Source organism: Medicago sativa, chromosome 6 (genome assembly GCF_051527215.1).
Source record: "Medicago sativa cultivar Bolivia chromosome 6, Bolivia_mono, whole genome shotgun sequence".
Lineage (NCBI taxonomy): Eukaryota > Viridiplantae > Streptophyta > Magnoliopsida > Fabales > Fabaceae > Medicago > Medicago sativa.
In genome coordinates this window covers 59296647-59323895 of record NC_140754.1, presented here as the reverse complement: position 1 = coordinate 59323895, position 27249 = coordinate 59296647, and the positions used below count along the sequence as shown (strand labels likewise).

At 38.2% G+C, this 27249-nt stretch overlaps 2 protein-coding genes across 2 annotated transcripts; one reads left to right on the top strand and one right to left on the bottom strand.

The window, feature by feature from the left end:
- Window positions 1-7218: 7218 nt before the first annotated feature.
- LOC146915968 (uncharacterized) lies at window positions 7219-8718 on the bottom strand. The gene is made up of 3 exons (XM_085721505.1): window positions 8565-8718; window positions 8012-8342; window positions 7219-7900 (listed from the first exon to the last, which is right to left on the bottom strand). The coding sequence occupies exons 1-3, from the start codon at window positions 8716-8718 to the stop codon at window positions 7219-7221; spliced, it is 1167 nt and encodes a 388-aa protein (XP_085577631.1).
- Window positions 8719-13761: 5043 nt separating this feature from the next.
- LOC146915967 (uncharacterized) lies at window positions 13762-14136 on the top strand. Its single transcript, XM_085721504.1, has one exon. It carries the CDS (start codon window positions 13762-13764, stop codon window positions 14134-14136), a length of 375 nt encoding a protein of 124 aa, XP_085577630.1.
- The last annotated feature ends 13113 nt before the right edge of the window (window positions 14137-27249 follow it).

Below are 27249 nucleotides of genomic sequence, written 5' to 3'. Positions count from 1 at the left end.
AGTATCGACATCAATCACCTGTTGCACAGTGTGTACGATAGGGTCGGTAACAACAGTAGTCACCTGAGGCATAGCAGTGGATACGGGGATCTGTCCTTGACCAGCAAAACCAGAGACACCAGCAGCAGTATTAGGAGAGTAGTAGGCTGAGAGCCCATAAGGACGCCCATTGGGCATAACAAACCGAGCATCAGCAGCCACAGTAGACAGTGGGATAGATGGAATTGCTTCAGTAGAAACTGGGACAGATGTGGCTGGTTGTTCCTGTGCAGCCATCATAGTGGACATAGCGTTATGAGCCTTAGCCAGGTCTTCTCTCATAGCAGCCAATTCGGCACGGAGCTGAGCATTTTCTTCTTCAACGTTAGCCATGATCCTTCTCTTGTGAAATCTTGTTTGATGAATTCTATCTGGTTGATAAACTTTGCGAGCACGAGCCACTTTTCAGACTGCGGCGGACAAAACCAGGAGGTAATGAGCACGAGAGAAGTCTTTTATGACCAATGAATGCATATGATGCATGAAATGTGTAAATGCATATGCAAAAAGACTCTTTTTGTGTTATCGAAGGGTTTTAGACAAACTAGAAATTTGTAAACATTACTAAACAACAATTAACATAAACGGGAACAAACAACCAACATATAGTTTTACAAGACGATTCCCTTTGAAATGCTAAGCCAAGGGATAGACTTTGAAATGTAAAACAACATAAACAACTGGAAATAACAACAGGAAAAGAAATCCTCAAGCATAGGAAGTGGAAGCATCATCCTCAGACTCAGACTCATAGCTGCAGTATCGTGCATAGAAGTCACGGGCACCCCTAGCCCTCTTGGAGTCCCTCATAAGCATCCTATCTTTCTTTTCAATCTCTCTCTTAGCCTTAGCTAACTCTTTCTTCAATGTCAAGACCTCATGAGTCTGCTGCTCATCCTTTCCATCCAAAGTCATGATCAAGTTCTCAGCCTCATAGTATCTAGCCCTCCACTGATGCTTCTCCCGACTCTCCATAGCTAGATGTTCCTGATACATCTCCTGGGTAGGTGGGAGTAGAGGCAAAGGCATAGTAGGAACAAATGCAGACACATATCTCATAAAGGGGTAAGGCATACCAATCTCCACAGCTTGGTTTATCACCCACTGTGTATAGGCCTCATGAGCAACACCGGACCTTATACCCATGCGCTTCACCTCTTTCTTCCGAAGCTTGGACCAAGCATCCATGAAATCCTCTTTTATTCCCGTGGGAGCATTGGAGTAGTGAAAGAAGTAAGGAGCTGTAGCAAGATTGATGGGTTTATCTTTCATCGGGAAACCAAATTGTCGCAAGGCGAGCTCCGGGTTATAGTTGATTCCACCCCGGGTACCAAGAAGAGGTACATTAAGAAACTTTCCACCACCAAAGATAATTTCCTTGACCCTAGAAGCTGGAGTGAGCCAAACCACTTCATTAGGAGTGAGAGCCATAATCCTCTGTGAAATAGACCAATTCTCCGTATTGGCGTGGAAAGACTCCGGAAGGTGCGAAATAAACCACTTATAGAGGAGAGGCACACAACAAAGAATGTATCCGCGACCCTTGCCGGATCGATCGTGAATAGCATGGTATGTGTCAGCTAGCAAAGTGGGAACCGGATTCTTGGAGTGGAAGATCATAATAGCATTCATGTCCACGAAGTCATCAAGATTTGGAAAGAGAATAAGCCCATAGATGAGAAGTGCAAGAATAGCCTCGAGAGTGTCCTGACAAGTGGTATTGAGGTTGGCTTTCCCAAGAAGATACTCTGAAGTGAACCCTCGGATGCGTGCCTTAGTAACAAGATTCTTGGAGACATCGGTGGTCCTGAGATAGAGATCTTTAGCAATAACCAATGGAATAGGAGGGTTTTCAGGTCCTGAGAAAGGTACCCCCTTAGCAATAGATAGACCCATCAAGGAAGAATAAGCCTCTAGAGTAGGCACCAACTGGAAGTCAGGAAAAGTAAAGCACCGATACTCCTGATCATAGAATTGCACTAGAGTGTGCACAAGCTTCTCATCCACATTAGTCTGGAGAATAGTAAGTAAAGCCCCGTAACGATGTCGAAAACCAGTCGGATCCTCAACCTTGAGTGCCAAATCTCTCAAACTAGCCAAATCCACTTCCTTGAACTTGTAGGACTTAGTCTTCTTCATTCCTACAATGTTTACAAATTCAATCTGTCTAAGCCCTTTGATAACAATGCATGGAAAAAGTTTATGCATGTATGCATGTATGCATGAATGCATGATTATGTTCAAGTTCGGAGAAAACATGGTGGGTTGAAGTTCAAAGTCGAGGAGTCATGGGTGGACACGGGGTCCGGTGAATCTAGGGCTTTAGGATAATAGTAACCGGGTTCTAAAAAAGGTTCCCAAGTTGCAACCTCCGACGTATATCACGGTGTCACGAGACAAACACTCGCTCCATGATTATCCGCGGAAGGTCTAACTTGAGTGTAGTATCGCGTGACGACTAAAACTCGAGACAACACTCGGTTTCGCCTCCGCACTACGTCCTAGAAAATGGCCATGGATGGGTTTGGTTATCTACGGTTCATAGCGTCATAGAACAATTAGAAGTAAAGTGCCTAAACGCGACAACACGCGCCGACAACATCACCCCCAAAATGCCTCAGCTATGTGGGATTGATCGCATAATCCAAAACACGAGGCAACCCCCGGAATGAATTGTCGATTATATCCCTCCTAAATCCTAAGTTCACTCAGCCCGAGTGCAGGACTTTTGATATTCTCACCCCACACGTTTGCAAGAAATTAAACATTTATTCACATAGGAAAGCAAGTAAAAGAATCAAGTAAAAAAAAGAGCGCAAGCGTGGAAATAAAGACTAGGCGTAACTCTCGAATCTCCCCAGTGAAGTCGCCAGCTGGTTATCTTGGTTTTCGGGTGTCAAACATTGATTACGTTTGAACCTTTTTAACCGGTGATATCTTATTTTTTCTTGGGAAGGGAAAAAGTAAGCAAAACCCTTTGAGAATCGAGGTCCGGGAGTTTGTTTTCGCTACGGGAAGGTGTTAGGCACCCATAACGACTATAGTATCCTATAGGAACCGTCTTTAATTTCTACGCGCGCGCTTTATTTTTAAATGCTATTTTGAAAGTGCTTATTGAACCTAAGAGGTTTACTAAGTAAAGAATTGGAGGGAGAAGAATGTTTTTGGATTTTTATTTTAGTTGAATTGAAGGAATTTTGTTCCTTGCCTACGTACCCGTTTAAGGGATCAAATCCACCGTAGTTCTCTTCCAAAAATATTTTTGTTTTTGTTGGTTGATTTTAAGTTTGAAAATTGGAATTTTGAAGAATGGAGATTGAGAGGCTTCATGAGCATTGAGATTTAAGAAAAAGTGGGGTTTGATTAGTGATTTGCATAAGGAAGTCAAAGTATGATTAAAGTTCATTGGAATTTGATTAAGAAAATAAAAGGGAAAATTACAATGGGATTTTGATCCCAAGGTTTATTTAGAAAATGGTTTGAGTGAAGTTTGTTCATATTTTTTTGGAAAATGATTTTTCTAAGTATAAAGCCTAAACATTCATCTAAACATACAATCCTAAACATACATCTAAACATGCATATTCTAGCTATATATCTAAAGTGAGGTGTGTGCATGTGTCGGTGCTTGTGTCGGTGTACATTATTAGAGTCCATTGTCCTTTACATCATTGGCCTAGATACATTCTATGGTCTTGCAAGAAATTAAAATTTGCATGAAGTAAAATATTACAAAAATTCCTAAGTCTTTACATTCTAAGTATTAGTATGGGAATAAAAATGCAAAAAAAAATGGAACTAAGATGGGAGGATGAAGTATGCTCATGAAACATGAAAGGAAAAGGGTTAGTAGCACAAAAATATATAAAAGAAAATAGAAACAAGTAAGAGAATTAAAGTAACTAGAAATTAACAAAGAGATAACCAAGAACTTAATCAAAAAAACATGATGAAATAGTACTTGAAAGATTGCTAAAATTCTAAGGCAAAACTAAGGCCTAGAATCCTCACACCAATGGTAACATTTCAAAAGTTTTAATTCAATCATGATGTGAGAAATCAAGGGAAATTAGTATGCAATATGATCATAGTATTTTCAAGCCTATTTACACTTTATTTAACACAAGAACACACATTATTCACAAGGTGAAGGACCTATAACAAGAACAGCAGGCATATGCTAAATCAAGAAACAAAATCACTCCAAGAACGACATACTCAAAGTCACACTTATGCACCAAAATTCAAGGACAAGATCACATCACAATTTTCACAAAAGTCTTAACAAAAAGTGGCAAAATGACACAATAAACACACATCATTTTCGAAGTAGGTCTTAACATGCAATTATTTTCCAAACGATAGGTCTCAAGTATCGAAACTACTTCACACAAAAACTCACGAAAAAAAATTCTTTATTAACAAAACTTTAGCAAGAATCAAGACAATGAATTGACAAGAGCACGAAACATTTTCCATGGAATTTTATCAAGATTAACATACAAATAGTATCAAGATCCAATCAAAATAACGAGTAAGACATTCGCAAAATTTTTGAATTTTTCATGCAATTTTTTAAACCAACGGTGGTGTAAACATCAATTAACGGTGTGCATATAGCGAAAACGTGCAGAAAACGAAATCAGTCAACTAAGACCCAAGCCCAAACTAAAAACGGGCTGGATCCATGGGTCTGGATCGGGTCAATGGGTTAAAAGTGGGTCAAAACCTTCTTCTTCCTTATTTCTTTTACAGAACGACGTATTCTTCTTCTTTCTCTCACGCTCCACTCTCTTCTTCTCTCTCAATCACCAGAAAACACACCAATACTCCTAGACTTCTCCTTCTTTTCCAGATTCGAAACCAGTTTTCAAAAGATTCAAACACAAATGCTTTAACAAATACAACAACACAGAGAGATGAAATCGAAGGAGCTTATTACCTCTTTGGTTTGCGATTTCGGCCAGGACGTTGATTGAAATAGCTCGAATTCCTTTCCTCTGGTTCGATTTCGTTCTGGACTTGCTTCGATTCTGTTTCGTCACCGTCGTCGCGAATCCAATTTGCTCGCACCTTTCCTCGAATTCACGTACGGTTCTGGCGTCGCCGAAGCTTCGTGTTCCAATCGGATTTGTAACAGATTCACTTTTATTCCAGATTTGTAACAAATTCGTACCAATCGGTTCCCGCTTCAAACACGTAACAGGTTCGTTTCAATTGCTTTCCATCTGCACAATCCGCTTCCGGTTGTATGAATCGGTTGAGCTTGATGTTGTGATGATGAATGGATTGGTGGAGTAGTGATTTTCAGTGATGATTTTGAGTTTGTAATTGATGTTGTTGATGAATGCTGGAAAATTCAATGGTGAACCATGCGAATCAGTTACGAATCGGAAGTTACCGTAGTGGTTTCGGAAGATTTTTGATGATGAAGATTGTTGAAGGTGAAGGTTGTTTTATGAAGGTTAAAGATGAAATTAGATTGAAGCTTTTGGTTATGGAGGTTTTTGGTGGTGGTGGGAGGTTGTTATGATGGGTGAAGATGAAGATGGAGGTAGTTATGGAGGTTAGGGGAGTTAGTTAGGGTGGTTTTGGTGGTGGAGAAAAGTTGTTATGGTGGTGAAAGAGTGGTCACGTGGGAGAAGAAAAGAGGGAAGAAAGAAATTGATTTTTTTTATTATTTTGTGATTTTTTTGTGGAAAAATGATTGAATGAAAATTTTGTTGACTCTTTGACCAATTTATAGGCTAGCTCATTGGCCTTGGACCAATAGGATAGAGACATGTGGCATTGGACTCTAACAAACTTTTGTGGACTAATAGCATTTGGACACGTGGCACTTGGACTTAACACACTTAAAAAGGATTAAAATGTAAATAACAAAAGTACGAGGACCAAAATGAAAATTAAAACTAAAATTGAATTGAAAAAGTAAATTGAAAATTAACGTAAAGCGAGACGATTAAAAACAAGAAAGCAGATTAAAATGAATCAGAAATATTATGTGAAATGACCAAAACGCCCCTAGGGACTAAAATGACTCGAAATGACTCAAATGCAATTTTAAAATGATTTTTTAACGAGGGATTAAAGCAAGAGTTCATACAAGCAAATTAAAAGACTCAGAGACAATTTTTAGAATTTAAACAGGGTTTTAACACATGAAAAGACTAAAATGCCCCTAGGGGCAAAACTGACTCAAAATGACTTCAAATGCAATTTTTGAAATGGATTTTGACATAAAATTGAAATGAAAACTTATTCAAACTATTTGAAAGGACTCAAACAAATTTTTAAAGATTGAAAGAGATTTTATCATGGGAAATGACTAAAATGCCCCTAGGGGCTAAACTGACTAGAAAATTACTCAACTGATATTTTTTTTGAAATGAATTTTGACATGAGATTGAAACAAGGACTTATACAAACCAATTTAAAAGACTCAAACAATTTTCAAGGATTAAAATGAGTTGAATGCAGGAAATGACTAAAATACCCTTTTTCATGAATTTTGCAAATAACATTGAAATAAAATGCAGAGAAATATGCAATTGATCAGAGACAGTTCAAATGACTTATAATGCAAGAAAAGAAGAATTGAATAAGTATTCTTAGGTCCAAAATTAGGGTATAACAGGCTCTACGTCGAGAGTTTGGTTTTCCAGGTTTGTTGCAATGCCTTTCTTAGATCTCTGTTAACTTCTCCATTGAGTTCTTGTCATGTGATTCTTTCCCTTATAGTTGTTGCTATAAGCAAACTTCCTTGACTCAATGGTAGTACCATTTTTGTTGTTATTCACAACATTGGTGTTTCTTTTCACCACATTGTTCTTCCCATGTTGCACATTCTTATGGGTCGACTGAACCCATTTTTGGTTGGGTGGATAAGGGACTAAGGCTTTTCCTTTACCACTTTGATTGACATAATTCGTGGTCAAAGAGTTATTGATGAAAGGAATATAACTCTTTGTAAAGGAAAACTTAGGCCTATGATCACCAGACTATTTCCCTCTTTTCTTGGGTTTTGGGATAGAACCTTCGAGGCCTTTAGATGCCTCTTTGTCAAACACAACACTACAACTGGGGCAGAGCATTACCTCAAAATTCTTCAGCTTGCATCGATTGACGAAATCAATCAACTCTTCTTCAGCTGTAAGATAGTCCATTTTTAGCTTCTCGTCAAAACTGATGTTCCGGAGCAATCTCTTCGACGTGTTCTGCATCTTTAGTGATGTCCACCATTTGACATTCTGCAACATCAGCTTCCGCTTCTACTTCTGCTTCGACAGATAAGTCTTCGACAACATCAATCATTGCCTCAACCATATTGCAACCTGCAATGTCAGTGTACATCATGCATGCCTCCTTCAAAGGATCGGAGTATACTTGCATTTGAGGCTTTAGCTTGTTTCCAAACTTCAATCTGCCTGCTTTAAGACCCTTCTGAACCAAATCCTTGAAAAGGGAACATCGAGAGGTGTTATGTCTCAAGAAGTTATGATATTTCGAAAAACCTTTTTTCTGACGTTCTTCTAGTGGTGGGGTTTTTACATCCTTAGGTGCTACCACTTGACCATCAGCAACTAAAAGATCATAAATCTCGTCGCATTTAGTTACGTCGAACGTATATGTCTTGGAGACATATCTTTCATTGCTTGTTTCGACAGGATTATTCCCATCGGATGGCCTTAATGATTTACACGTATAAGGAGGCCCTCGTTTTAACTCAGCAATATCAACCTCCTCTATTGCGACATCGCCAAAAGCTATGTCGAATTCTTGGTTGCTTTTGTCTGATGCGATATAAGCAACCTTTTCTTTCTTGAAATGTTTATGAGTTCCGGCTTTTTCAACCTTTAGTCTTTCGACATGTCAAACTCTATCGGCCAATTGGGTCATATCTCTCAAGTGTTGAGTGTCTAATTTCTTCATAATGGAATAATCTAGGCCGCCGGCGGCCATTTCGACTAACTCGTGATCAGGCACTTGAGTGAAACATCTTGCCTTTAATAATCTGAATCTATTGAGATAATCATCAGTGAATTCAGTGGAACTTCTTTTGACACTCGCCAATTCTTTTAGACTTATCTTAGATTGGCCCATGTAGAATTGCTCATGGAATAACCGTTCCAATTCAGTCCAATGTTGGATCGAATGCGATGCAAGAGTAGTAAACCATGTGAAGGCATTCTTTGTTAGAGAATTGGGGAAGAATTTCAACATCAAATTCTCATCGTTTGCTAGATCTCCTGCCTCCGTCAAATATCTTGTGATATGTTCGACAGTGGACTCACTAGTATCCCCTGCAAATTTTATAACCCCTAGAAAGTTCAGATTGTAACACCAATTCCGACAAAGGAGAAACAAAGTTTGGCATATGCAGGCCAATATTTAAACCATTTTGAGCCATTATATTTTCGACCAAATTGGCTATGTTGTTATGCGCTCCTATGTTTTGTTGTTGGACATTCCTAACAACTTCATCGGCATTATCATTTCTATCTACCAAGATCACTTAGGTTGACCTTGTATTACTGGTTCGACAGGTTGGGGCTGAGGAACAGGTTGTTGCCTCTGAACCATTGGTTCAACTAACCGCAACGGTTGTTGATTTTGCATTTGTGTAACCGGTTGGTAAACCGGTTGTGGGGGTGCTAAGAAATCTGTTATTCTCCCCATTTGTGTGGTTAAGGCTTGATAACTCCGGTTTTTCCCCCTTATCAAAGGATTAAACATTGTACCAATTTGTTAACAAATTAACCATTTCATGGTTACTCTCATCCATTTGTTGTCTCAACACATTCATCGAATCTGTTGTCAATGGTGGTAGAGTATTCCGACCAAAAAAACTAAAACTTGAGGGACTATGTACGTTGTGCATAGTGAACGTGTAACTCCCCAAAATATTATAAATATTATTTTTTCTGGAAAAGAATTAATTTTGTATTATTCATTTATTTATTTATTTTACAATTTATTTTGAAGTTAAGAATTTAAGAAAAACTTCACCTTCACTATTTTAATTAATGAATTTGAATTTCATCCGATCTCTTTTTGTATAAATGTGGAATGACAGAAATAAAATAGTTATTCTTGGTATTATTAATTATTTAACGAGTATAGTATGATAGTAATGATGAACTTATAAGGATTACCCTTATTAGTTTCCAAAATTTCAATTCTCCATGACCATACATTATTATTTTTTTTTAATTTCTAAAGACATAGTGATAAGTTCTAAACTTTTTTTTAGCTACCCGTTATTTTGAGTCAAAGGAGTTAAGAGCAAGATTTTTTCATTAATCCAAATAACTCTGTAGTCGATGATTTTCGGGTGTCAATCCATTAATTGGTTTTGAACTTTCAATCTTTTGACTTCTCGATTTTTATTCGTGGGAAGGGAAAAAATGAGTTAAAACCCTTTTTCAAGACTTTGGATCCGGGGGTTGGTTTCGATAGAGGAAGATGTTAAACACCCCTAACGACCACGATATTCCGTGGGAACCTCTTACCTAACTTTATCTTGTGCTAGATTAATTGTTTATTTGAAAATTATTATCTAATGATCTAGGTGAAAGAATGGAGGAATAAGAAGTATGTTTTTGTTGTTTTTTATTTGATTTGGAAGAATAAAATCCTTTGCCTACATACCCCTAAAGAAAAAGGGATCAAAACCCAATGTAGTTCACTCTCAAAAATTATTTGTGGGTTGGGTTATTTTTTAGAGTTTTTGAAAATTGTTTTAAGAAGGGAAGAGAGGCCTCAAGGCATAGAATAATGAAAGAAGTGAAGTTGTTTAATTTTAATTGAAAGAAAATCAAGTCCAAAATGGTTAAATTGATTAAAAATTTGATTAAGAAATAAAAGGAAAAAGATCACTTGGGTTAAAATCCAAGGTTTCTTAAGAAAATATTTTTGAAGTTTTTGCATATTTAATTTTTTTTGAGATAAAAAGATTTTTCTAAACTAACGGTAAACTAGCGTAACGATGTAAAAAATAAAACGAGCGTAAAGCGATAAATAAAGTGGTGTAGTGTCGGTGCTTGTGTCGGTGTGTGTGCATTACTACATTATTAAATACCCTCCTAGATACATTCTATGGCAAGAAATAAAAATACGCAAAAATAAATTACATCAATTTCCTAAATACACACTAAAGAAAATGAAAATAAATTACATGACAAAAAATTAAAAGGTGCATGAGATTATATTAAAGATGATGCAACAAATAAAATACAGCAAAGTATTAGGTCTCACATCACAAGGTCTAAAACAACATATACCAAAAACAAACTATCAAGTGAAATGCATGATACTAAACTATTAAAATGCATGAAATAAAAGCTTTTAAAAGCACTAAAACGAAACAAAAAAAATGCATGTTATGAAGCTTAAAGGATAAAAGAAAAGCATGAAACATAGTGTTTTTTTTTAAAGAAAATGCGTGAGTTTTTTTAGAGTTAACAAAAAGGACATGATTATGCAGGGAGGGGGGGTGCATTAAGCAGATCTGGGAGGATTCAAACAGTAAACAAAACAAAGCAGCAATCAAGAGAAATACACAGTACTGGGCTTAAGCAAATTACGTGGGCCTTAGAGCTTAAGAGGTATAAAAATGATTTTCTGCTGTTAAAACCTCATGAAAATTGCTTTTTTGACAATGAATACTTCCAATTGACACAAGTAAATGACGATTTTACCCCCAGCGGTAGTTAACTACCGCTGGTTAAAGCGCCGGCAGTTAACCACCGCTGGCTTCCAGCGGCTGTTAACTGCTGCTGAGTTCTGCGATTTAACAACACCAGAACCCTCATTTCTTCATTTTCCAGAAACACAAACACATCCAACTCTCTTCCAAATTTCTCCAAACTTCAATTGCACGAATTTGAGCCCAATTTCTTCAATTAGATTACAAGTAAGTTCTCTTCTTCTTATTTACATGCAATGTAGTTTGTTTAGGGTGTTAGTTTTGATTATTTTGAGTAAAATGTTAGTTTTATGTAGTTTTAGGTTAGGTTAGAAAATTGAAAATTATGCATGATTTAGACTGTTTGATGGATTGTTTATGTTGTAATTGTTGTTTAGAGACAATGTAGGTACAATGTAGCCCTTTAGATGTTCAAGTAACACTACTTATGCTCCTAATTTAGAATGCACATAAGGTGTTTGATAAAATGCATAAGTGAGGAAATCTTGCTTTTTTTGTGTAATTTTTTTTCAAATATGTTTAATTTTATAATGTATATATGTTGTAATTATTATAAGCTTGGATTTTGACATTTTTTGGCAAGTTTAAGTATGACATAATGTGGTATGTTATATAAAGTTTGATGAATGTGTTATATTAAATTTTATGAATGCCTAAGTTTCATTTTTGATATGTTACATGTTACTTGCTATGTTCAATGCCTTAAAAGTTTTAAATACATTGTATGAATGCCTATGTTCGCCTATGTTCAATGCCTTAAGTAAATGCTTAGATACATTGTATTCTTAAATACATTGTCAACTTATTTATGTTTTTTAAAATTTGTTTTGTACAGATATGGCTAGGGATACGGGTGAGCAGCAGCGGGTTATTAGGATAGGATGCGGAGAGGTAAAGAGGCGAGTACCGCTAGTGCTCGGAGAGAAAAGAGGATTGAAGACCTGTATGTCCCTAAGACTCGGAGGCGCAGGGACCCGAGGATACATGGAGAGGGCTCACAGGCACATGTGGATGACTCCTCCCAGGTGGTTGATCCGACACCAGCGCATGCTTATGCGGATGAGGGTTTTGTTGGATATGATCGGATGGATGAGGATAGAATGTTTTATCAGCTGCAGGACGAGGTAGAGGATGAGGAGGTGCCAGAGGATGTTCTGGCGGATTATCTTGAGGCAGATAATCCTGTTCCTGAGGGTGAGGATGAGCCTGAGGCGGCGACTTAGCCACGACGTCGTTGTGCTCAGTTGATACCACCGTATCCTGCTGGAGAGCCTCCCTTTCCTGGAGGACCTGAGACCACATCACTATTGTCCGACTACGCGAGACACGTGGCGAACCCTCTTTGGGTGAACCATAATAATGTAAGTGTTTAAATTGTTTAAAATTCTTTAAATGTTTTGAAGTGATTATTTAAAATATTATGTAGCGTAAGTGTTTGAATTATTAAATATAATGTAGCGTAAGTGTTTTAGTTATTCAAAATAATGTAGCGTAAGTGTTTTATTTATTTAAAATAATGTAGCGTAAGTGTTTTATTTATTAAAGATAATGTAGCTTAAGTGTTTTAGTTATTTAAAATAATGTAGCGTAAGTGTTTTAGTTATTTAAAATAATGTAGCGTAAGTGTTTTATTTATTTAAAATAATGTAGCGTAAGTGTTTTAGTTATTTAAAATAATGTAGCGTAAGTGTTTTAGTTATTTAAAATAATGTAGCGTAAGTGTTTTATTTATTTAAAATATGTAGCGTAAGTGTTTTAGTTATTTAAAATAATGTAGTGTAAGTGTTTTATTTATTTATAATAATGTAGCGTAAGTGACAATGGTTTGATACATTATTATAAGAGCATGGTTTAAAGAGCTTGATAAGCCGGAGGCGGGTTTGAGGTGGTTTTGGGAGCCTGTGGAGGGGTCTGGCCTCCATGGTTTGATACACGTTGGGTATTCGACTGTGACTCATGCCATGATACGTGCTCTATGAGAGAGGTGGCACACGGAGACCAGTAGTTTTCATCTACCTGTGGGGGAGATGACGATCACTCTGGACGATGTGCATAATCTGCTGCACATTCCTATTTACGGCCGCATGTTGTAGCACGACGAGGCGATGGATAGGGATCGTTTGATTGATCTGATGACCAGGTTGTTGGGCATGTCAGATGCTGATGCCAGAGCTCAGGTTAGGGATGAAGCTGCTGGTCATATCAGTTATCCCGCACTGAAGCGGGTTTATGAGCAGCACCTGACTGAGGCTAGACGACTTGAGGATCCACAGTCGAGGGAGGAGATGCAGGAGAGAGCCAGGAGGAGAGCGTGCTGTGTGAGGACTTTACTTCTATATCTCGTCGATTGTGCGCTGTTCACTAACAAAACGAACAGACACATCGACTTGATATATCTTGATTGCATGGCGGAGTTGGGGGCGATTGGGAAGTGGTCATGGGGAGGGATGACCTTAGCCTACCTCTACGATTATCTGGATGATTCTGTTATCTTGAATAACAGAACGATGGCTGGCTCTACGACTCTTTTTATGGTAATATTTATCTTAATTTCTTTATGAATTTATTTTATAAATTTTATTATCATGTTAGACTATTTTATAATGTTTCAGATTTATTGAATATTTAACTCGAATAATAATTTTTGTGTATTATTTATTTTGTTGCAGGGATGGATTTTGGAGCATTTGCCAGGTCCTTACCCAAGGAAGCGTAACCCGGAGTGGGGCCCGCGGACACCATGTGCTGGGAGATGGCTCACTAGCAGAGGGCATAAGAGTGTGCACCATTACCGCTCATGCCTGGATCGCTTGGAGGTGGATGACGTCAGGTTTTCTACCTACGGTGATCACATAGACGTGCACCCATTTAATATCTTGTGCACTTACTCGGGATGGCTCATATGCGGGAAGGAGATGGTGTACCGTCATTTTCCTGAGCGGGTGAAGAGGCAATTCTCCTTTGTCTAGGACGTTCCCATATATCCTTCAGCTGTCCCTCCGGTGCCTACACAGATGCTGACCATTGTGTTGATGGACGTTGCGGCATGGTTAGTACCTGCTTGGGGAGATGGGTGTGAGACACCATGGCAGCATGTTCCTGGCTACATGGCGTGGTATGCCAGAGTCTCTCACCCTCGCATTCTCCCACCTGATGAGGGATCCCCTCCCAGGCCTGCGAACGTGGAACATCTCATTGAGGAGGAGCATGTCAGGGAGATGCCTGACACACTGACGATCGTCCGGGATGTGGCGCACATAGCCCGAGATATTGTGGCCAGGCATGGCGAGATGACCAAAGACGAGATTGTCCAGGAGGTCATGTGGATAGCTAGTGCTACTGAGCCTGCACTTACTTATCAGATTTCCAGGCGGCGCAGGGGGCAGTAGAGGCAGGGTAGGCAAGGCTGATTATTATTAGGATTTTTTTATGTATTTTTTGACTATGACGATCATGATGTATTATTATGACATGTTCCATACATTTTCCTATTTCTATGACATATACGTACGTTCATTTATATTATTTCTTGCGTTTTAATTTTACCATGTTCCTGTTAAATATTGGATGAATATGTTTAGGTATTATTAGATGAAAATTTTAGAAGAATTTTTAATTGGTTATTTGATAAAAATCTTAGATGAAAATGAAAATGAAAGTTAAAATTGGTTAGGAAAGACACTGGAAGATGGAAATGAGCTTCTGGAAAATGATAAGCACGTAGCGGCAGTTAACAACCGCTACCTTCAGCTTCAGCGGTTGTTAACAACCGCTGGGTACCAGCGGCTGTTAACTATCGACGTATAATGGAGCGGTTGTTAACTGCCGCTGGGGGTATTAACATCATTTACTTGCGTCAATAGGAAGTTTTCATTGTCAGAAAAGCAATTTTCAAACCTGATTTGCACTTGTGTTTCTCTCACTAAAACCAACAGAACAAATGCTCTCTTCTCTTTCAAATTCTGGAAAGAAAAAAAAATGAACAGAAGATGAATCTTCATCTTCTCCGGTGTACCTCTTCACTCCGGCACGGTGGCCGGCCACCCTAGGGTGGCGGCGCCGCCGCCGGAGTTCAACAAAATACTCCGATTTCAAAATTTCTTTTGGTTTTCAAAATCGTTTTCTTCTCTAAACACAAATCTAAACTTAAAACTTTCAAAACACATCACAAACATCCTAGATATAAGGTTAAACACAAGATAAAACAAACTACCTCTTTTTACCTCTGATTCGGTTTGGATCTTGACTTCCTTTGCGTTTGTACTTGGTTTCAGCTTCTCTGCTTCTTTGAATCGGTTCTTCTTTCTTCACGAATTTGACTCGATTTCAGCTTCTGTATGTTGTGCTTGAGGTTCATTACCTTCCTTTCTTTGATTTCAGCATCGGCTTGCACCGTTGTTGTGTGAGCACTGTTGGTGACACCTCCGATTGTGTAACTAGACCGGTTCCTTCTTTATTATTGCTGATTTCGGCTGATCCTTGTTTGAGGACTGTTGTTAGAAGCGAAAATGAGTTGTTGGATGAACAGATCGAATTTGGAATGGTGATGGTGTGGTTATGGTGATAGCCGTAAAAGGTTTATGATGTGTTGATGGAGAAGAGCGAAGCTGTTGTTGTTATTGTGATGGATTGTGTGTTGCTATGGATTGATGACTTATGCGTATAATTTGTGGTGTTTGAAAGAAACTTTGATCGGAATTGTTGTTAGTGATTTGGATTTGTGACGCAATTGAAAGGGAAATCAAAGAAAGAATGGTGAAGGTTACTGTTGTTTATGTGAAGTTTTCATGGTTTCTACATTGCTGGAAAGTTTTGGTGCAATGTGTTCTTGAGAAAATTTCTTTTAAAAAAAGGGTTTGATCTTTAATTGTGAGGCAGCCGTAAATGATTGGTGTTTGTGTGAAAATCTGAGCCAGCCGCCTTTTCTCCAATGATTGGGAGTTATTTATAGTGACCAATTAGGGTTGTGAGGGATAGATGGACTAAGACAAAAATACCCTTAAAGTGTCTTGGAGGAAAAGAAATGGCTTTGGACTAATGATACTTTGACATGTGTACACAAAGATAAGGGCAAAGGACCTCTTAAGACAAATAACTAATAAAAAACAGAATTAATTAATTAACAAAAATAAACCGAAAATAAATATTACATACCTAAAAGAAATTAATAAAAAGACTAAAAAAAATAATAAATCACTAAAAAAGAAAAGAAATTAATAAAGTATTAAAAGAAATTAATAAAAAAACTAAAAAATAATAAAGCACTAAAAAAAAAGAAATTAATAAAATAATAAAAAGTCCTTTTCGGTAACTAAATGAGGTATTTTAAAATACCTCTCTGCCGAAATTCCGTCTGAAACGACGAAATTACTCGGCGTTTAAAATACGAATAAAAACCTAAAAACAAAGAAAAGTGGCTAAAATTTAAGGTATGACAAACTCCATTTGTTAGTATTGTCTCTTAGACAAAAATATTCTCATAGTATTCAATTACGAATTAACTAGTCTTGAATGCACATCTCATAGTATTCAATTACAAATTAATTAATCTTGAATGCACATTATTCCTTTGACCATTCGTTGAGAATTTGATTTCTTCCTCCTTTCCCACAATGGAGGCTAAATACATGATCTCCCATTCTCTCTTCTTTTTAAGGGATTCGAATGTCTACGCTTGCAATGAGATTTTATTAATTTAATTACAACTATTGGTTTTTGCCCTTTATTACTTTGCATACAATTGATGAGAGGATCACTTTCAAAGTTCTAAAAAACTACTCGGCAGAAACAAAACAAAGAAAATTGAAAGACCATTGCCACCATGTTGCTTTGTCACGCCAAAACCAAACTCGAAGCCCATTTCTATTCAGTTTTCGTGTAGCACAAGCTTTGTCTCATTCTCCTTTGTGAACTTTTTCGTTGGCATTTGGAGGAGGTTAGGAAGTAAAACACATAAGGTAAGGGCTTTTTCCCCACACCATCGTTCTAGGCCGGATAAGTGTTGTGAAATAGTAGTAAAATTTTTGTCCATTAAAAAGAGTTGTTTTTCTATGTTTTATTCTATTTAATGATTTTATATAATTTATATTATATGACTTCTTGTTTTGATTAAATATGTAATATCCCGCTTGTCAGCTAATGGAAAGTTTATCTGTTAAATGTATCAGAGGACTGATATTCATGGAAAGCGAGTATGATGAAGAATGTTAAGTACGACGGAAGATATTTATAAGTAATATCAGTTAAGCATGAGTTATGTATCGGCGTCAGGTTAAACACGACTAAGGCAAAGGGCGAAGTGGTAAGAAGCCGCAAGTGGCTATAAAAGGCCACAAGGGCCATTTTCCTTCATTCTTCACAACACTTTCTCTCTCTAGGTTTTGAGAGAAAGGATTTCTCTCTTCCTTCTCTCTAGGCCGCCCCCATCCTTCCTTCTTTGAGGCATCAAAGTCTTTCAAAATCATGTAATTGGTGGCTTAACAAGCAAGAATCAAGTGGAAGCATGGATTTAAGCATGGTTTGGTTGGAAAACTATGGATCAAGAATGAAGAGGAATCTAGGGTTTGAGCTTGGAACTTGAAGGAAAGCAAGAAACATGTTTAGGTGAGTTCCATAGATAGTTTACAACCCTTTGGTTGTGTAAATTTCATGTTAAAAGTATTGGTTCAAGTTAATGAGGGGTTCTAAACCCTAATGTCCCTTTGATTAATTCTTGTCAATTACATGTTAGTTTGCCATGAAATATGTTATTTAAAGTCAATATATTTTGCTGGATGATTATGGTGCATTGCAGGATCGAATTTGACGAGTTTTGGGTCAAAATTGCAAAATCAGCACCACAGACCCGAAGAAACTCGCTATTAGCGAAATTATTTTGCTAATAGCAAAATTTAGCCAAGAAACTCACCCCAGAGTCGCTAATAGCGAAACCCTCTGGGTTGGCCAGCATGCTTTTTGGTTGTTGGCTCTTTGTGGGGTCGGTGGTGCATTCCGAGGCTTTTCTTTCAACGTTTTACAACTTTATAACCCCAAAACATCATCTAGGCAATGAACATAACATCAAATGATTCTTGAAATGAAAATCATGACAATCTTAACATGAATGGAAAGGATGGCATATGAGAGTTTAAGCCGATTTACTAGGGTAGGTGATGAACTAAGGAATGGAATAAATGTAGAGCCTCGACTTAGTTGTCGAGAACTAGAAAGATAGCATGAATCCCTAAGTATAACAAGTATAGGAATATGAATGCCTATGAAAGTAAGACGCGAAGTATATTCTCTTCACACATGACTAAGAATGATATAGCAAGCATGTTAAGCCGTGGATTGATTAGTTAATCTCTCCACTATGTTTAAGAATGTACAAGTATGAACAAGTATGTGTTTATCGCTAATCGGAACGAACAAGGTTCCCAGGTAAACAAGCAAGCATGAATAGGTTTAATTTTCATGAACGACAAGACCATGACTATTATATGTAGGTGGCATGTCTCTTGTTATCCACGTCAGGGGGATACAAGGGGTTCTCATGATGGGAACAGTTCAAGTCGCAAGGGACCCGCATGTCACTGAGTAATCAAGATGTAGGTGTTTGTGTCTCTTGTTATCCACGTCAGGGGGATACAAGAGGTTCTCGACCCAAGGGGAATGATTCAAGCCGTAAGGGACCCGCACGACACCGAGGGAGTCTGATGTACCCTTGCTAGGTTTCATCGGTCATGTATGGGATTGTTCTCGGGGTTACTCCACCCGGGCTCTCCGTAAAATGAATCAAGATAATGATTTATGTTCAACGCTAACATAATGAATGAACTTATGCACGACCATGTACGTTATGATTATGATTATGATTATGCAAGAATGATTCCATGTACGATTATGTTTAAGAACAAGAGCACGAGATGCTATTAGACAAGTACCAATTATGTATAGAACAAGAAAGACTGTTATACCGATGACGATCTTAGGTTTTCCCTAATCATACAGTTTAGAATCATGCCATGATTATGTTATGCTTAGGCCTCGATACGTAGAGCGTATTCTTGGCAATGCGGTTTTAGTCTCAAATTGGTGAAATGGTGAATTTTGTTAAATTGATGTTTTAATCTCAAAACTTATGCATGTTTAAGTGTTTTGAAATATATATGACCTGTAAACATCTTTGGGATTAAGTTTTGGGGTTTGGAATAATCAAAATTGGGTTTTTGGGTGAAAAGGGGTTGGAACCCGAAACTTTTTGACAGGAATTATGCAGCTTCGCTTAAGCGAGCTCCAAGCGAGATAGCCCAGTGCTTACTGGAACTATTTCCCTTAAGCGAACCAGACCTCGCTTAAGCGAGATTTGCCCAGTTCAACCATTTTTGATCTTTTGTTTTGTGCACTTGGGGACCAATCCGAGCTTTCTAAAATGTTTCTGTTGACTTGTTTAACCTCTGTTTATACATTTAATCCTACTGGAACTTCATTGAATCAAAGTGAACTTGATTTGGTGAAATTCACTTAACTTTTGGAAAATGGTCCAAAAACGTCGATTTTCCGGAAACTCGTTTTCTCATGAAATTGAAGTAGGATTAAGGTTGTATAATGTTTATATGATTTCTGAAAATGGTTGTGATTGGTTTCATCAAGTCTTAATATATTTTGCTTTGAAAATGAGATTCTTTTGTAAAAAGTGATAAAGTGATTCGAACTTTGTGATTCTCATGATTTCGTCAGGTTTAGCCGGTGAAACGTCAAGGTATACTCTACTGCACTTATATGTAGCCTAGAGGAATACTTAGTTGATGCATTGGATCTTGTTACTTGGTTTTGGTTCAATAACTTCAATTATTTTGAAAATGGTAGTAAGATAGACGAACTTGGTTGAACATGGTTCCTTTGAACCAATTGCATTATAAATCTTTCATGAATGGTTTTATATGATAATTGAGGATGTGTGGATGTTGGTTGAAGGTTGAATAAGATGTTACCATGAAATGTTGTGTTGTTCCATTTTACTTGGTTTATGAGGAGTATATGGAATTGTTGCGATATTTTGTAGTTGATGTTGTTGTATGTTGATCCATGTTGATGACTCTTATTTGAATTGTGATTTGTTGAATGTGTGGACATGAATACTTGATAATGCAAATGTTGTTGAGATAGTCAATGTAATTGGAGGTGTACTTTTACATTGTCGTTGGTAGTTGTTATGTTGAAGTTGTGCATTATCGGATCGTTGTTGTATGTCCATGCATCATATCATATTGAGTCATATGTTGAAATGTAAAAGGAGGTGTACTTTTACATAGTTGTTGTAAGAGGAGGTGTACTCTTACATGTAAGAGGAGGTGTACTCTAACATAGATTTGCGGTTGGCATCTAACGACTGTTGTTATGGTACCACATGCATATATGTGTCAAGTTTAGGTGCATTGCATAATGATATGAAGTCTTGTTGTGAGTGTGAATAATGTTTGTTGGGATAAGTGCATTGATGATTGCTTGTTGTGATACTGGATTGGTGGTATGAATGTATATTTGGAGGTTAATTGTTTATGCAAACTATTTGAAAACCGAATTGTTTTATTTATTTCAATTATTATTATTGATTATGATTAATGTAAAGCTAACCTCCAGTGGTTTTGACCGCCTACCCGTCTGTATGGATGGGTAGACGCTGTGCAGAAGTAGTTGCTTGTGGTGAGTGCTTGGATAGCGGGAGCTATCTCCGCTATCGGTTGGAGTCGTAGGTTTAGGCTAGGGTCGGTGTCTTTATGTTTCTGTTGGAGTCTGTTTTTATTTAGTTGAATTTGTCCACGTGTCGGACTTGGAGAATTGTTATATTTTGATGTATTCGACCATGGCATGTACATGATGGAGATATATGATTTGTATCCGCTGTGACTGTTGAGATATTTTATATATATGTATGTTGTTTTGGTTATTGCAGAGACGTAGCGTCTATTTCTTGAATATTCGTTATATTAGCGTATTTTATCATTTTAATAGAAATAGGGCGTTACAAGTTAGTATCAGAGCCGTGGTCAGTCTTGCCCGGACTAGTATCCCTTGAATTTTCCTGTTAGTATGCGAATGGTAAGGAGTTACCTTCGATACTTGTCTGGTTGTGCTTTTGTTCGTATATGTTGGTTGGTTTTCTGTAGTCGTGAGACGGCTGGTGGTAGAGATGATGGAGCGATTGCAGAGGCTTTGACTGCAATGGCATAGGTGTTGGCTCAGGCTAATGAGCAGGCGGCAGTTGGTCATCGTGATCCTGGAGAGGCTGAGGAGCGGAGGCTTGATCGTTTCTTGAGAAACAGTCCGCCGACGTTCAAGGGTAGGTATGATCCGGATGGAGCTCAGACATGGATGCAAGCCATGGAGAGGATCTTTCGTGCTATGGTGACTAGTGAGGACCAGAAGGTCAGGATGCTCATATGCTTGGAAAGGAGGCCGAGTATTGGTGGACCAATGCTAGGGGAAGGCTTGAGGCTGGTGGACAATTTGTGACTTGGGCTAGGTTCAAGACTGTGTTTTTGAGGAAGTACTTTCCTGAGGATTTGAGGTCTAAGAAAGAAGTGGAATTCTTGAACTTGAAGCAAGAGAACCGTTCAGTGGCTGAGTATGCTGCAAAGTTTGAAGAGCTTTCGAGGTTTTGTCCATACATCAATGCGGAGGATGCGATGGTTTCCAAGTGTGTGAAGTTTGAGAGCGGTTTGAGGCCCGATATCTATCAGTACATGTGTATTCAGGAGATCCGAGACTTTGACACTTTGGTGCATAAGTGTCGTATGTTTGATGATGACGGGAGAGCTAAAGCTAATCATTACAAGGCTCAGCATGATAAGAAAGGAAAGAGTCATGGATTTGGGAAACCGTATAGCAGGGACAAAGGAAAGAAGAAAGAAAGTGGTGGAGGCTCTAAGTTGAATGTTGCTGAGGTTAAGTGCTTTAAGTGTGGCACATTGGGTCATTTTGCTAATGATTGCAAGAAGGGTGATAGTTGCTACCAGTGTGGAAAAGCGGGTCACAAGGCTTATGAGTGTACTTATGTTGAGAAGGAGATTACTTACTACAATTGTGGTGAGAAAGGTCATATTAGTACTAAGTGTACCAAACCGAGGAAGGCAGCGGGCAAGGTGTTTGCACTGAATGCGGAAGAGGTGGAGCATCCGGATAATCTCATCCGAGGTATGTGTTTTATCAATAGTACTCCTTTGATTGCAATTATTGATACTGGTGCTACTCATTCTTTTATTGCGGCTGGTTGTGTTGAGCGTTTGGGTTTGGTTGTGACTCCGTTGTCTCGTGGGATGGTTATCGACACCCCGGCTAGTGGTTCGGTAACTACTTCTTTGGTGTGTGCTAAGTGTCCTGTTAGTTTTGGTAACATTGATTTTGAGTTGGATCTTTTGTGTCTTCCGTTGAAGCATATGAACGTGATTTTTGGTATGGATTGGATGTTGACTTTTGGTGTTAACATTAATTGTTTGACCAAGAGTATAACGTTTTCTAAGCCGGTAGCGGAGGAAGGTGGGAAGTTCTTGACCGCGGAGCAAGTGAAGAAGTCTTTGGACGGTGAAGCTAGTGTGTTTATGATGTTTGCTTCCTTGAAGGAGAGTAGTGAGAAAGGAGTTGGTGATTTGCCGGTAGTGCAAGAGTTTCCAGATGTTTTTCTGGACGACATTACCGAGTTGCCGCCAGAGAGGGAAGTTGAGTTTGCAATTGATTTGGTACTAGGAACGAGTCCTATCTCGATTGCGCCGTATCGGATGTCTGCATTAGAGTTGGGTGAATTGAAGCAGCAGTTGGAAGAGTTGCTCGAGAAGCAGTTTATCAGGCTGAGTGTTCCTCCGTGGGGTGCTCCTGTGTTGTTGGTTAAGAAGAAGGATGGAAGCATGAGGTTTTGTATGGATTATCGGCAGTTGAACAACGTGACAATCAAGAACCGGTATCCGCTTCCGAGGATTGATGATTTGATGGATCAGTTGGTTGGTGTGGAAGTGTTCAGCAAGATTGATTTGAGATCAGGATATCATCAGATTAGAGTAAAGGAGGAAGATATATCCAAAACTGCGTTCCGAACAAGGTATGGACACTGAGTATTCTGTGATGCCATTTGGAGTATCTAATGCGTCAGGTGTCTTCATAGAATATATGAATAGGATATTTCATCCTTTTCTGGAATGTTTTGTGGTAGTGTTTATATATGATATTTTGGTGTATTCGAAGTCATAAGAAGAGCATGCCGAGCATTTGAGGATTGTATTGGGAGTCTTAAAGGAGAAGAAGTTGTTTGATAAGTTGTCGAAGTGTGAGTTTTGGCTGCGGGAAGTGAGTTTGCTTGGTCATGTGATTTCTAAGGGTGGTATTGTCGTGGATCCGTCGAAGGTTGATTGATGTGATCCTAAAATTTTCTCTCTTGAAAAGAATAATAAAGTTATTGTGGAATAAAAGAACCAAATTAATTTTGGGTTCAAAGTTTTATTTTCGTAGGTCATGATATGTCTGTCTTGTTTTGGCTATATCTGGAGCTCTGGATGTCCGTTTGAGGTGATCATTAACTCGTTGGAAAGCTTACAAAATTCTCTACATTTCGTCTGTTGGACTCAAGAGCAAATTCGGAATATTTAATGGTGTAGAATGTGCTGTAAGTTGAAGACGTGGTTAAAGTGTGTAAGCTGAAGAATTAAATGTGGTGTTTGTGGAATTGTAACGTCTACACATAATAAGCCTTCACAAATCAATGTGCAAATGAATATGTAACCTCCTCATGCAATTATCAGCCACCAACTTTAAAGATCCAATTAAATTGTAACCTCTTTTGTAATAACTAGTCACCTAGGAGTTATAACACTAATTATGCTATGATTGTAAGATTTTCAGCATTCAAGCCTATTTCCTATATAAAGGGGGCGAAAATAATGAAAAAGATAGAGAAATTTGATTAAAAAAAAGTCACTTTATGTGAATTTGGAAGCTTTGCTTCTTTTTGGTTCTGGATTGAACCATGCATTGATCTTATCAAGAAACCACGTTTCTTGTGGCGATCCTCTACCAAATTAAACATCTTCCTTGGATTGGGAATTTGTTTGGTTACCATTTCTGTCTATTTCCACCATTGTTCACATTTTATTATCATATTTTATCCAAAATTCACAAAAATACAAAACTGAAATAACAACCTTTTTTTGTCCTTCATCATTGATGTAGTGTTGTAGTGGGAATCACCTAAGTCTGTTTTTGAAGTTAGAAGCTTCCTTGGATTAGCAGGTTATTATCGGAGGTTCAGTGAGGGATTCTCTATGTTGGCGTTGCCATTGACGCAGTTGACTCGGAAAGGACAAGCTTATGTTTGGGATGCTAAGTGTGAAAAGAGTTTCCAAGAGTTGAAGAAGAGGTTGACTTCAGCTCCAGTGTTGATTTTCCCGAATCTGAGGGAATCGTTTGTTGTGTATTGTGATGCTTCTAAGATGGGTCTTGGTGGTGTGCTCATGCAGAATCGTCAGGTTGTGGCCTATGCTTCGAGGCAGTTGAAAGTGCATGAGAAGAATTATCCAACTCATGACTTGGAATTGGCAGCAGTTGCGTATGTGTTGAAGATTTGGAGGCATTATTTGTATGGTTCTATGTTTGAAGTGTTTAGTGACCACAAGAGTTTAAAGTACTTGTTTGATCAGAATGAGTGGAATATGAGGCAGAGAAGATGGTTGGAGTATCTTAAGGATTTTGATTTTTAACTAAGTTATCATCCTAGGAAGGCGAATGTTGTGGCTGATGCTTTGAGTAGGAAGTCGTTGCATATGTCTGCTTTGATGGTTAAAGAATTGGAGTTGATTGAGCAATTTCGAGATCTGAGTTTGGTTAGTGCGTTGACACCGGAGGGTGTGAGGTTGGGAATGTTGAAGCTGACAGGTAATATTTTGGAAGAGATTAAGAATGGACAGAAGGAAGATTTGGAACTTGTAGATCGTTTGGTGTTGGTTAATCAAGGCAAGGGTGGAGACTTCATATTGGATGAGAACGGTGTTTTGATGTTTCGTGATCGTGTATGTGTACCAGATGTTTTTGAGCTTAAGAGAAGGATTTTGGAAGAAGGTCACCGAAGTAGTTTGAGTATTCATCCAGGAGCGACTAAGATATATCAAGATTTGAATAGGTTGTTTTGGTGGCCTGGAATGAGAAAGAGATCGCGGAATTTGTGTATGCTTGTTTGGTTTGTCAGAAGTCTAAGATTGAACATCAGAAGCCGTCAGGTTTGATTCAACCGTTGTTTGTGCCAGAGTGGAAGTGGGATAGTATCTCTATGGATTTTGTTGGAGCTTTGCCGAAGACTGCGAAGGGTTTTGATTCGATTTGGGTCATTGTTGATCGGTTGATGAAGTCGGTACATTTTGTTCCTATTAAGACCGATATGTCTGTGGCGAAGTTGGTTAAGATCTACATTTAGCAGATTGTTAGATTGCATGGTATTCCTTCTAGTATTGTGTCGGATCGGGATCCGAGGTTTACTTCAAAGTTTTGGGAGAGTTTGCAAGTTGCTTTGGGAACTAAGTTGAGGTTGAGTTATGCTTATCATCCCCAGAATGATGGTCAGACGGAGAGAACTATTCAGAGTTTGGAAGATTTGTTGAGAGCTTGTGTTTTGGAATAAGGTGTCGGTTGGGTTGAATGTTTACCGTTGATTGAATTTACTTACAACAACAGTTTTCACTCTAGTATCGGAATGACACCGTTTGAGGCTTTGTCTGGTCGGAGGTGTAGGACGCCATTGTGTTGGTATGAATTAGGTGAAAGTGCTTTGTTAGGACTGGAAGTTGTGCAAGAGACTACGGAAAGGTTAAGATGATCCAAGAGAAGATGAGAGCGTCTCAGAGTAGGCAAAAGAGTTATCATGATAAGAGGAGGAAGGACATTGATAAGAGGAGGAAGGACATTGAGTTTCAGGTTGGTGATCATGTGTTTTTGAGGGTGAATCATGTAACCGATGTTGGTCGTGCTTTGAAGTGTCAGAAGTTGACTCCTCGTTTTGTTGGGCCGTTTGAGATTATTGAGAAGGTTGGGGTTGTAGCGTATCGGATTGCGTTATCACCGTCTTTGTCGAATCTTCATGATGTGATTCATGTGTCTCAGCTGCGGAAGTATGTGAATGATGCATCTCATGTGATTCAAGTGGATGATTTGGAAGTATGGGATAATTTGACCGTTGAGACTTGGCCAGTTAGGATTGAGGATCGGGAGGTGAAGCGTTTGCGTGGCGAGGAGATCGTTTTGGCTAAAGTGATTTGGGTTGGACCAACTGGTGAGAGTGCCACTTGGGAATCGGAGAGTAGGATGAAGGTTTCGTATCCGGAATTGTTGAGGAGTGTTATACCCTAATTTTGGACCTAACAATACTTGTTCAAAATTTTCTTTCATCTTTGATATATGTCTATTACTTTTGAAGAATTGCCAATTTGCTATTGTTTACACTGACATTTCACTCTGCTTTGTCTCTCAACTTAGCTCTACAAATCTTTTTAACTGTGTATTTGTCCATGTTTTCTTGCATTTCAAGTCATCCAAAACATTTTTCTTACATTTCAAGTCATTTGGATTTGTCTCTGATCAATTGCATCTTTCTCTGCATTTTATTTCAATGTTATTTGCAAAATTCATGAAAAAGGGTATTTTAGTCATTTCCTGTATCTAAGCTCATTTTAGTCCTAAAAAATTGTTTGAGTCTTTTCAATTGGTTTGAATAAGTCATGATTTCAATTTCATGTCAAAATCCATTTCAAAAATTGCAGTTGAAGTCATTTTGAGTCAGTTTAGCCCCTAGGGGCATTTTAGTCTTATCATATGTTAAAACCCTGTTTAAATTCTAAAATTTGTCTCTGAGTCTTTTAATTTGCTTGTGTAAAGCTCTTGCTTCAATTCCCTGTTAAAAATCCATTTTAAAATTGCATCTGAGTCATTTTGAGTCGTTTTGGTCCCTAGGGGCATTTTGGTCATTTCACATGAAATTTTGGCAGAGAGAGGTTACTTTAAAGTACCTCATTTAGGTAATTGGTTCGTTTTAGTCCGTTTTGTTGTTTTTAATCGTTTCACTTTACGTTATTTTCCATTTATCCATTTTAATTCAATTTTATTTTTAAATTTTTATTGCACTTTAGCCCTTCAATTTCTAACATTTGCATTTTAGTCCTTTTTGTTATTTTTCTTTTTTAGTCTTTTAATTTTTAATAATTGCAGAATGGTCCCTATTTCGTACCAAGTTTGTTTTTGTCCTTTCTTATTAGTTTTTGCAGGTCAGTCGTTTAAATTCCAGAAATTGCAAAGAGGCCCATGTCCAAGTTTCAGTCCAAGTCATCAGTCCAAGGATACGTGGCAGTCCCACATTGGTCCAGAATATCACACCTGGCATATAAATAGAGGCCAACTCATCAATGCACAGAACAATCACCATTCAATCACTGACACATCATCAAAAGGTCCTAACAAACTTTCTCTCTCTCCTCAAAACCCTAGCCACCGTA

Coding starts and splice junctions, on each gene's coding strand:
- LOC146915968 (XM_085721505.1), bottom strand. CDS start 8,718: ATGGGGAGAATAACAGATTTCTTAGCACCCCCACAACCGGTTTACCAA. Junction 8,343..8,564: donor TGTCGAACCAGTAATACAAG/GTCAACCTAAGT, acceptor TAAAATTTGCAG/GGGATACTAGTGAGTCCACT. Junction 7,901..8,011: donor ACTCAAGTGCCTGATCACGA/GTTAGTCGAAAT, acceptor ACATGTCGAAAG/ACTAAAGGTTGAAAAAGCCG.
- LOC146915967 (XM_085721504.1), top strand. CDS start 13,762: ATGCTGACCATTGTGTTGATGGACGTTGCGGCATGGTTAGTACCTGCT.